This window comes from Nilaparvata lugens, chromosome 10 (assembly GCF_014356525.2).
Source record: "Nilaparvata lugens isolate BPH chromosome 10, ASM1435652v1, whole genome shotgun sequence".
In the NCBI taxonomy this organism is placed as follows: Eukaryota; Metazoa; Arthropoda; class Insecta; order Hemiptera; family Delphacidae; genus Nilaparvata; species Nilaparvata lugens.
This window is the reverse complement of record NC_052513.1, coordinates 33,782,007-33,794,014: the sequence shown is the minus strand read 5'-3', so window position 1 is coordinate 33,794,014 and position 12,008 is coordinate 33,782,007. Positions and strand designations below refer to the sequence as shown.

Here is a 12,008-nt window from a genome sequence, read left to right as displayed (position 1 = left end):
CAGATGGAGTTAAATTTGAAGTTGCATTTGTTCAAATGCTAATTAATGAATAAATATTATTAAACGAAAAACCCAATTAAATACTTCGGGGTGATTTGCATCATTTAATTGGGTTTTTCGTTTAATAATAATTATTCATCATAAAGAGGTAAGGTGGGACTTTACCAGTATGTCTTGATCGGGCCTAATATACAACAACCTTGTTCATACTCGAATAATAAGACTTTCGAATTTTTATAGTCGAAGAAGCCGCAATCATTTATTCTATTCAACTTAAAAAGTTACACCATTCAAGTATAATCTACTGTACCGTACTATTTTACACCAAATACCTACGGCAAAGGATTGGAATTTTGTCCCATAATAAAATTGTCCCTATAATAATTTGGAAGTATTCACTGTCTTGGCAAGGGCTAGAGAGTTTTTGGAATTATCATAGTTGAAGAAGACGCAATCATAATCCAAAAGTTGCACCATTCAAATAATAATCTACTGTACCGTACACCAAATACCTACAGCAAAGAATAGGACTTTTGTTTCACAATAAAATTGTCCCTATAATAATCTGAAAGTATTAGGGTTATTCTTATTAACAAACAAATTAAAAATCAAAGTAGGCCACTTCAACTTCACTTTTATTTCTCACAAAAATAGGTAATTAGAATGATGAGAAATAAAATTAAGTTGAAAACTGTGAGGTACTCTGAATTTACATTCTTATGTACTCTGGTAGTGAAGTGTATTCATTACAGAATAAATTGCTGTGAAGACAGCGTATTCTTTTATCACACAGTTAATGTAGCCAACATAAATAAAAGTGGTTCAGTAATTTATTATACTCCAACTGATACTGTTATTATATTTGATATAGTAATACATCCCACTACCTGTTACTTTCAAATAACTACTAAAGCAATCAAATTGGCAAATATGTTGTCAGTCAAATTCAGCATAATATCCAATGTAAATACTGTATATGTATTGCTGTGCCAAGTTATATTTCTTCCAAATTTGTTATCCCAACTTGTCAAAACTACAACCCAATGTATACCGTTGCAAACCCAATAAGTATACAATTTCACTTTTTCAACAAAACTCACAAATTCAGTACGGTACCGGTATCGAGTGAAGGTTATAGGCCTATCGTACTCTAAAGATGGTGTTCCGTGCATTGAAACGCGTCCGAAACTTACGAAACAAGATATTCATCTTGCTTCAACTCTTTCATCAAACAGTGTTAAAAAAGTTCAATTTAATACTTATTAGATTAAGCTACAGTACTTTTTAAGCGATTCAAAACAAAAACATATTGAAAATTATCAAATCAAATATGACGATGATATAAATATACCGGTTGATACAGGTAATATAAAGGATTCATTTTCAATCAAAACTGCAACATATAGATCTGAATAAAATTTATTGAATTACCTTCTGGTCAATTCTTCATTAACACCAAATTTTCCAGGGGACGTTGTTACGGCATCTCTTCTCTCTCCCTCTTTCTTCACTTCTCTCAGGCGGAAAAAGGACGATGAAAAGGCAAAGGAATCGGGTAGAAGAAAGGATAGAGGAGAGATAAGCATTTCCTCTTACCCCGGGAGAACGGTTATACCGCCGTTAGTCGGTTGAAGTGAAATAATTGAAAGTTTTTAAATAAAATTGTGTACCGAACTGAAACAGTTTTGATCCACAGATTTAAAAACTAAATTCTTCCAATAAAACTTGTTATGAAACTACTATCTTCCAATTTCATGGATATAAGGGTTGGAATTGGAAATAGCTAATGACTACGATATAGAATCGCGATAAATAAAGATCAAAAGATGAAAATAAAAGTTTCAATTATTTGATTAGAACCGATTTTAACTACTCTAACAATTATTTAAACAAGAATCTTGTTGAGGATCTTCTTTTGAATGTATTTATGCTCTGCCGAAAAAAAACCGTGAACTGGACAGAAAAGAATATAGCATTATATAGTCCTGATGGAAGAGTTCAAACAATTGCAATCAGCAAATAGGAGCCAATTATAATATTCTTCAAGTAAAAAGCAGGTCTTAGAGCTTATAAAAGTGTATAGTGAGGTCCACGTTATAATGACAGTGGATGAAGAAGATAGAAGAATAGCGATGCCGATTCTCTGCATTAATGAATCATATTTCTACACTGTCAAAAACATAATTGGCACCGTTGTGGACCTAGAAAAGGATAGTACCACCGGCTTTGTTGAATGATAGACAAGGATAGCAAAACCAAAGTTGATCAAATACTGTCATTATAACGTGGACCTCACTATAGGTCTTAATATGTTGAGCTCTAAATCTCTTCAAGAGCCATAACTATTATTTAGTTATCTAAATATGTGTACTCTAGTATAACTTGAACTGACCATCCAAAGATAAAGTAAAGGCTCTATTCATTTTATAGTAATTAAAACATAATAACAACTGAGATCTGAATATTTGGAATGGATTTGGAAAATAGAAAGATAACTTATTTATCAATGATTGAAATAAATAATATGAACTGAAAAAATTAACAACGCCAACATAGTTTTTATTGTTTGACATAATATACAGAATACATCAGCTCCATTTGTATTACTTGTATCTCATATAGTACATAATTTGTTACACTTCTAATAAGATGAAATCAGAATATTTGTAATGGAACATTATTTACTTCAAATTGTAGAATTGCAAAGGAATAACATTTATTGTTGAATCACTACTAACATAATTATATAGTTTCATTTCAAAGCTGTATTGAATAAAATATATATTTACTCATAGAGAAAGAAATTTTTCTAATAAGAATTCATAGTAGTCTAATTCGAAAATAAGACTGAAAACTGTTGAAAAATTTGAAATTTTTCAATGTAGCCTAACCTTGAATTTACTGATAGCTCATTCTAGGGTATCTTAATGATTTTTTTCAATAAAGATTAAGCAATATGCAGAATTCATAATACAGGCTTATGTATTCTAATAATTATTACTACATTGATAATATTATCACAGAGTAATGAAAGTCAAGAGTTCCATACTAAATAAGTATTCAGATATTTTATAATTTCAAGAAATTTAAAATAAATAATTTTTTCCACTTTTCACCTTGAAAGAGAATACTGTCTATCAATCAATGAAGAGAACTGAAATTTTAATACCCATATATTCACTTAAATAGATAACATTAATTTTTATTGATTAGACTATTCAATATTATTTATTACAATAGATTAATACTATTTCTAGACAATAAATAATTGTATTTCCAATCATTGGGAACGTATTGATTTTCAAAATAATTTTCTTGTTTTTATGCCTATTTGGAAATGAGTGGATGGACACAGCTAAATTCTGAATTTTTAAACAAGGAATTTTATTGAACGGAAAATTTCTTGAATAGGTATTCCAAAATTGCAATATTGTTGTCAATGCTTTATTAAAACTAAAATAATTAATTATTATGATCGAAATTTCAATAATTTAATACTATTTACATTAAACGATAATTATCAATAAATTATCGATAAACAGTAAAGAATACTGTCATTTATAATACACAGTGGATACAATAGAATATAGTATTACCTACCAATACAGCTATTCTGCATACGTCTTCTACATTATACACATTTATTTGAGAAGAGATAAATATTAAAATAAATAATTTACAATTTTTTTATCAATCTATATACAGTTAAGAATCTGCATCAGGGTACATGCTATAATATATTCAAATTATCCTATCAGCGTTCATGAAAGCTTGAGATAGATAAGGTTAGAATTTAAGTCAGTGAACGTTACCGTAATTTTTTAAAATCATAATATTAAATTGAAGAGTCTTGAATGACAGAAAATTTTGTAAAATATCTAATGCAATGATGATACCAAGCTAAAGCATTTTCATAATACTGTATTGTAGTTGAATACATACTAATTTGAGCTCTTTTTTAATTATACTTACTAGAAAAAAATATGATTGTAGTATTATAGATTGCGTTGTTAAAACAAATATTTATACTAAAATAAATAAATGAGGAACATACTAGGGTATCTAGCCTGAAACTTTCAAAAGTGCTTAATATCTGCTTGATATTGAACAAAATCTTACAATTTTTTTACAATGGAACTATAATTGATATAGCTATCAATAGCTAAACTATTTTCAGAATTTAAAAGTTACCTAGTATTCAAAACAGTTATTTATTGTAATTGATATTTTAGTTATTGCTCTTGGATAAAAAATTATAATTATAACTTCTTTGGAATACGTCACAGAATCTAGAAATTTATTTCAAAGCCTATTGTCAATAATTTAGAATAATATTATGTTATCATTTTGCAATGAGGTAATTTCAGTGGAATATTATCATTTTAATGTAATCTATCACAACTAACTTCACGGTTCCGCAATTTCGTTACCCACACTCTTTAAATAATTAGATTTTTAAATTTTACATCATTACCAAAATGAAAAATAACTCTCCATTGTAAACGCTTATTGTAGAAACAGTACTTGGTTATTAACGCGTATTCAAACTAGAATAAGTTTTTTGAAAAAAAACAAAGTTGAATGAAATTTCACTCAAATCTAAAAAGATTTGTTTAGGACAAATCTAAAAAAATGATAGTCATAATGTAGCTGCTGCCTGGAATTGATTAGCCTATATCATTATAGTTGTCGGTTCATAAAAAAGTATGTTTTTCAAATAAAAATAAAATTGAATTTCGCGTTAATCACATTCAATTTAATGAAATATTAGAGAATAGATCTAAATAATATGTTACATCACAAAAATAAATGATTCTATCTGTGCTTGTAACAAATTCAAGATGCTTAGAAATCATCTTATTTTCGAAAAAGAAATAATTCAGATCTTATACTTGGAATATTATCGAGCTTACAAATATAAATATTTCTCTATAATATACAAATCATCCATAATATGTGTATTCCTGTATCTAACTTCAATCAAGACTACTTTTCTCATAACTGTCCTATTTATCAGATTTAAATGTGAGACAATTTTGAGCTACAGTAAACGCCTCACATTTCATGATCATCAATATTGAAATAATTTTGAGGATTATTAGTGTCAAGGTTCTAAAATAACAAGTACTGGTCCTACAATAAGCAATATCTAGGAACATACTCATGAAATTTTCCCAAACTCCAAGACAATAAAACAGCAAAATAACGACCCTAACTCAAATTTTGACTAGAACTACCCCCTCACTTGATATTCAAGTGCTTCTTCATGAAATCCCTCAACAAATGCAAATCCTTATCATCAAGCGTCGCCGTATACGATTCCTTCCCAGCTTCGTTATCAGTGATCTTCACTTTCCTCGAAGAAGTTTCGTCATTATTTTCGTTTTTCGTAGCGTCCGTCGTCGACTTTCGTCTAGTCGTTGATTCGGGTCGTTTTTCAACGGTTTCCGTTGACGTTTCTGGGTTCACGTTATGCGTGTAGATAGTAGTTGATTCTTCGTCCGTTAATTCCGTTGTTTTCCTCATCAAATCGATCAACCCTTTCAGAATCTGGTCGTCTGATAGTGTCGTGTGAACATCAGGGAGCTCTGTGCTTTCAGGGGACCGATCAGTTGTCGCTACTTCAGTTTCAGTGTGTGCTTCTTCTCCTTCTTCATCACAAGGGTCTTCAGTTACACCTTCCTTCGTTTCTCCTTTTCCCCCACCAACAGTAGTTGTTGAAGCAGTTGAGGTACCATCACCACAATCCACCTCATCGACAACTACTCTATCCGACTTCTTGTCATCCTTCATCAGATCTGACGGCTTGAAAGTCTCCACCTCATTCTGATCAAAGCCCTCAGTCACAGTGTTCACCTCAGTTGTGACATCCTTACTCACTCCCACATCACTCATAGTCGTGATATTCAACACCATCGTCAAATCCCCATTGTTGATCAACGACTTTGTTATAATACTGTTAGTTTTTGACGCCTCCTTATCATCATCTTCATGATTCTGACCGGCGGGTTTAATCTTCTCGTTGATCAAGTACTCAGCTAACAGCTTCAAATCGGCTGGTGTCAAAATTATCTGAGAGTTGGATATGTTGAGGTTCTTACGATTTTGCACCATAACTTTGATCATGGGTCGTTGGGATTGTTTCGAGGAGCCTTTCCGCGTTTTACCTGAATCTCCTTCCTCATCATCTTCATCATCGTTCAAATTGAACAAATCTAGGTGAAAAGTGGTGGGTTCACCAGTTTTCATATTATCCGTCTCCTTATTATTGTTTGTAATATCCAGTACAATCACATCATCCTCATTCATGTGATCCTGCCCGTTCTTGAGATCATCCTTCTCTTTTATCAAATTAGATGTCATCTTGTGTTTCCTTTTCCCAATATTTGTTTTCCCTTTCTGATTCGTTTCTCCAATATTGTGATCATCCTTTTTTGAGCCACCATCCACAACACCTTCCTTCCCCTCATCAACTAAACCATCTTTCTCCGTATGAGGTGCCTCATGCTTTGAATCTACAACAATAGAGCTATCAGTTGTAATCTCAACGTTAGTTTTCACATCTTTTTCATTTGGCTTATCGTCTGATTCAGAACTACTACTACTACTGGAGCTACTAGAGTCGGAACTTGAGTCATTCTTGGATTTGTTGCCAGTTGATTTCAATTCATCTCCAGATTTCTGCTCAGTGGATTCTGAGCTACTGCTGCTTGAACTTTCACTAGAGTCTGACTTCGATTTCCGTTGTGACTTGGAGTCTTTGGATTCAGAAGAGGAACTTGAGCTGCTATCACTTGAATCAGAGTCTGACTTCTTCTTGGACTCATGTGACTCAGAGCTCGAGCTGCTACTAGAGCCTGATTTGGAGTGACTCTTGGAGTCTGAATCAGATTTTTCCTTTGATTTTTTATCATTACTCTCTGAACTACTACTGCTTGAACTTGATTCTGATTTCCCTTTAGATTTAGAGTTATCAGATTCAGAACTAGAGCTGCTACTTGAACTATCACTTGAGTCAGACTTTGATTTGGTTTTAGACTTGGATTCTTCAGACTCAGAGCTAGAGCTGGAGCTAGAGCTAGAGCTCCTTGAGCTGGAGTCAGATTTAGACTTTCTCACAGATTTTCCTTCCTTAGACTCATCAGACTCTGAGCTGCTACTTGAACTACTGGAACTGTCACTGGAGTCTGATTTGGATTTACTTTTAGACTTGGAACTGTCAGACTCTGAACTGCTTGAACTTTCCTCACTTGAGTCTGACTTGGATTTCTTTGATTCTTCTTTCGATTCTGAGCTTTCACTTGAATCTGAAGAGCTGCTTGAATCTGATCTGGATTTGTCTCTTGATTTTGAGTTTTTGGATTCAGAACTCGAGCTACTGCTTGAGCTGTCACTTGAGTCAGACTTGGATTTTCCTTTGGATTCAGATTCTGAACTGCTACTTGAACTACTACTTGAATCATCCTTGGATTTGTTCTTAGATTTCGATTCTGAGCTAGAGCTTGAACTACTACTGGAACTATCACTTGAGTCAGACTTTGATTTGGTTTTAGACTTGGATTCTTCAGACTCAGAGCTAGAGCTACTTGAGCTAGAGTCAGATTTAGACTTCCTCACAGATTTTCCTTCCTTAGACTCATCAGACTCTGAGCTACTACTTGAACTGTCACTGGAGTCTGATTTGGATTTACTTTTAGACTTGGAACTGTCAGACTCTGAACTGCTTGAACTTTCCTCACTTGAGTCTGACTTGGATTTCTTTGATTCTTCTTTCGATTCTGAGCTTTCACTTGAATCTGATTTGGATTTGTCTTTTGATTTTGAGTTTTTGGATTCAGAACTCGAGCTACTGCTTGAGCTGTCACTTGAGTCAGACTTGGATTTTCCTTTGGATTCAGATTCTGAACTGCTACTTGAACTACTACTTGAATCATCCTTGGATTTGTTCTTAGATTTCGATTCTGAGCTAGAGCTTGAACTACTACTGGAACTATCACTTGAGTCAGTCTTTGATTTTATTTTGGATTTGGATTCATCAGATTCAGAACTAGAGCTGGAGCTTGAGCTACTTGAACTAGAGCTTGAATCAGACTTGGATTTGTCCTTGGATTTTGAATCATCAGATTCAGAGCTAGAGCTCGAGCTTGAGCTACTACTGGAACTGTCACTTGAATCAGACTTGGATTTATGTTTGGATTTTGAATCATCAGACTCAGAGCTAGAGCTTGAACTGCTACTTGAACTGTCACTTGAATCATCCTTTGACTTACTCTTGGATTTTGAATCAGACTCTGAGCTAGAGCTACTGGAGCTGCTACTTGAACTGTCACTTGAATCATCCTTTGAATTACTCTTGGATTTTGAATCATCAGACTCTGAGCTAGAGCTACGGGAGCTGCTACTTGAACTGTCACTTGAATCATCCTTTGACTTACTCTTGGATTTTGAATCATCAGACTCAGAGCTTGAGCTACTGGAGCTGCTACTTGAACTGTCACTTGAATCATCTTTTGAATTACTCTTGGATTTTGAATCATCAGACTCTGAGCTAGAGCTACTGGAGCTGCTACTTGAACTGTCACTTGAATCATCCTTAGATTTATGTTTAGATTTTGAATCATCAGACTCAGAGCTAGAGCTTGAGCTACTACTTGAATCATCCTTGGATTTGTTCTTAGATTTCGATTCTGAGCTAGAGCTTGAACTACTACTGGAACTATCACTTGAGTCAGACTTTGATTTTATTTTAGACTTGGATTCATCAGATTCAGAACTAGAGCTGGAGCTTGAGCTACTTGAACTAGAGCTTGAATCAGACTTGGATTTGTCCTTGGATTTTGAATCATCAGATTCAGAGCTAGAGCTCGAGCTTGAGCTACTACTGGAACTGTCACTTGAATCATCCTTGGATTTATGTTTGGATTTTGAATCATCAGACTCAGAGCTAGAGCTACTGGAGCTGCTACTTGAACTGTCACTTGAATCATCCTTAGATTTATGTTTAGATTTTGAATCATCAGACTCAGAGCTAGAGCTTGAGCTACTACTTGAATCATCCTTCGATTTATGTTTGGATTTTGAATCATCAGACTCAGAGCTAGAGCTTGAACTGCTACTTGAACTGTCACTTGAATCATCCTTTGACTTACTCTTAGATTTTGAATCATCAGACTCTGAGCTGGAGCTACTGGAGCTGCTACTTGAACTATCACTTGAATCATCCTTGGATTTATGTTTGGATTTTGATTCATCAGACTCAGAGCTAGAGCTTGAACTGCTACTTGAGCTATCACTTGAATCATCCTTCGATTTATGTTTTGATTTCGAATCATCAGACTCAGAGCTAGAGCTACTGGAGCTGTCACTTGAATCTTTTTTGGATTCGTCCTTTGATTTTGAATCATCTGAATCAGAGCTTGAGCTGCTACTTGAATCGGACTTTGATTTGGTTTTTGACTGGGATTCATCAGACTCAGAGCTGGAACTGGAGCTGCTACTCGAACTGTCACTTGAATCATCCTTAGATTTGGTTTTAGACTTTGAGTCATCGGACTCTGAGCTAGAGCTACTACTTGAACTATCCTTAGATTTACTCTTAGATTTTGAATCATCAGACTCTGAGCTAGAACTGCTACTCGAACTATCGCTTGAATCAGATTTACTCTCAGGTTTTGAATCATCAGAACTACTACTACTAGAAGAACTAGAACTATCCTCACTAGAATTGTTATTCCCCACCTTCACCTCCTTCTCCTTCATCAATTCCTCTTTATGCATCTCCTCTCCTTCTATTCCTTTACCACCAACGGCCCCTTTCCCCTCCACCACATCCTTCCTCACCTTATTTTTCTCCCCCACACCGATCTCATTCTTCTTTGAGCCTGATCCTATCGCTTTTGGCTGCTTCTTCTTGGGGTCACACTTCTTTATCAGACTATCCTTTGTTCCCTGTTTTGTTCCGTCATCTTCCATGGATTCCACATCTGATGTGATGACTTCCACATCTTTCCCAGCTTCCACTTCATCACTGCTACTGATTTTCTCTGTGCTAACTCTCTCCCCATCATTCTGTTCAATATCCAGAGTGGACAAACCGGTAGTACCCATTCCATCCAAATTACCATTCACATCCTCAGTGAGAGAATCCATGTCTTTGTTGGAAATAAACACAGATTTGATGATACCGTACTTGGTTTCTGTCACCTCGTTATTCCTGGATTTATCCATGTTCTCATTGTGTTGCCTGAAATCATCCAGTTTTGTCTTCTCATCAATGTAATGAGCCACTTGTGACGGATGGATGGCAGTTGTGTATTTCCTGTCCAAACGTTCTGGAAGAAGTGTTCTTTTAGTCTTCTCCTCTCTGTCAGTTTCATCAGCATCTTCACCAAAAATTTCTGTCACAAAGCTTGTCACTTCTCTATCCAACGTTTCCTCAGTGGATGATTTTGTTCCTTCTCCCACATTCTCAGCTTTGTTGGGTGATTTAGTCTCACTAGTTTCCTTTTCCAAATGTCCATCTTCAACAACCTGTTTGCCATCCTCAGAAACTACATGTGCCCCTACAGTGGGTTCCAAAGTATTCAGGGAACTCTCGGTGGTACTTGTGGGGTAGACAATTGTGGGGGTTGTCGTGGCCACCCCACTTTTCTCCTCACCCATCCCCACCTCAGTAGTAGGACCCTCAGTAGACATCTCATCCTCCAACCCTCTAGTCGAGAACTCATTCACCTCCAAGCCATCACTCACATAGTCCCTGAACTGACCCATATCCTGGTTGTCAGTCACTCCTGTACTGATAAACTCCATCGAATCAGGTGAGCCAGTAGTTGTCTCATCCTCACCCACAGTTGTGAAGCCTCTAGATCCCAGGGTGCTCTCCGTGTTATCCTGAGGCACAACGTTGTACAGTGTGGAGGCATCGTTCAGAATGAAGTTGTCCTCTAAATCGATGGGGTTGGTACTCTCGTCTATAATCGTTTTATCACTGATTTCAGGGTTGTAGGTTGAAAAATCGGTTGTCGACTCTTTGTGGTCATTTGTGGTGATGTAGGTGGTCTCACCATAACCATCAGTAGTGGATTCTGTATTATCTCTAAATTCATCCATAACTTTTGTACCTGTATTCTCCTCATTTTTATCAGTATTTTCCTCATTTACAAGCATCACATTTTTATCACTTCCATCTTTACTATTTCCATCTACACTTTCACTTTTTTCATCTCCATTTCCACCCTCTTTATCTACATTTTCAACAAGCCCATCTTTATTACTTTCTTCATTAGCACCTCTAGTTTCACTTTCATTTACATTTCCTTCTTTTCCACCATCATTTTCCTTTACACTTCCTTCGCTTTCATCCTTCTTCCCACCATTTCCACCCCCCTTCACATCATTTTCCCCTTTCCCCTCACCGTCAACTCCCCCCACTTTCCCACCACTTCCCCCCTCCCCCTTACTCCTAGCACTCTCATAAGCGTCGGCATCAGACTTCAGTTTAGTCTTGACCTCCTCGGCGGTCATCTCAGTGAAAATGACGGTGTTGGGCCTCTTGTCAGCCAGCTGGGGCGTGGCCTGCGAGTCGGTGGGCGTGGCCTGCATGTCGGTGGGCGTGGCTTGCGAGTCAGTGGGCGTAGCTGCTTGATAGGCGCGCGTGTGCTCGCTGGTGTGGTCTTTGTTGGCCGACTGTGTGAGCAGCCATGGCTGCATTTCACGCTTGTAGCCACCGCTGTTTGAGCTGCGTGACGTTTTCACTGATGTGCCAGACGTGTCTGATGACTTTTTGTCATTTGAGTCTGCAAAAACAAAGAATTATTGAGTATGGAGATAATTTGATTATTGAAGAAACTGGATTTATTGCATTGAATCAATGATTGGTTTAATCAATTATTCAATTGAATTGGCTTCATAGAGTCTGCAAGAGAATTATTAAAAACAGAACATTTATTAATAATGGAGATTAACAAATAATATTTATATTGGAGATTAATAGCCTGCTCCAATAATTA

General features: G+C 35.8%; 1 protein-coding gene across 9 annotated transcripts in view; it reads right to left on the bottom strand.

Annotated features, from left to right (window-relative positions):
• Positions 1–2,530: 2,530 nt before the first annotated feature.
• The window catches only part of LOC111051684 (dentin sialophosphoprotein), a 57,257-nt gene continuing 47,779 nt past the window's right edge, over positions 2,531–12,008 (bottom strand). For 3 of the 9 annotated variants that reach the window (XM_039436697.1, XM_039436696.1, XM_039436704.1), the window contains 2 exons: positions 7,802–11,795; positions 2,531–7,330 (listed from right to left, as the gene is read on the bottom strand). In XM_039436697.1, the coding sequence (XP_039292631.1) occupies positions 5,242–7,330; positions 7,802–11,795 (6,083 nt within the window). In that variant the 3' untranslated portion in view covers positions 2,531–5,241. The remainder of the gene's footprint in view (positions 7,331–7,801; positions 11,796–12,008) is intronic. The other 6 variants (XM_039436699.1, XM_039436702.1, XM_039436700.1 and 3 more) reach the window with 6 other exon arrangements.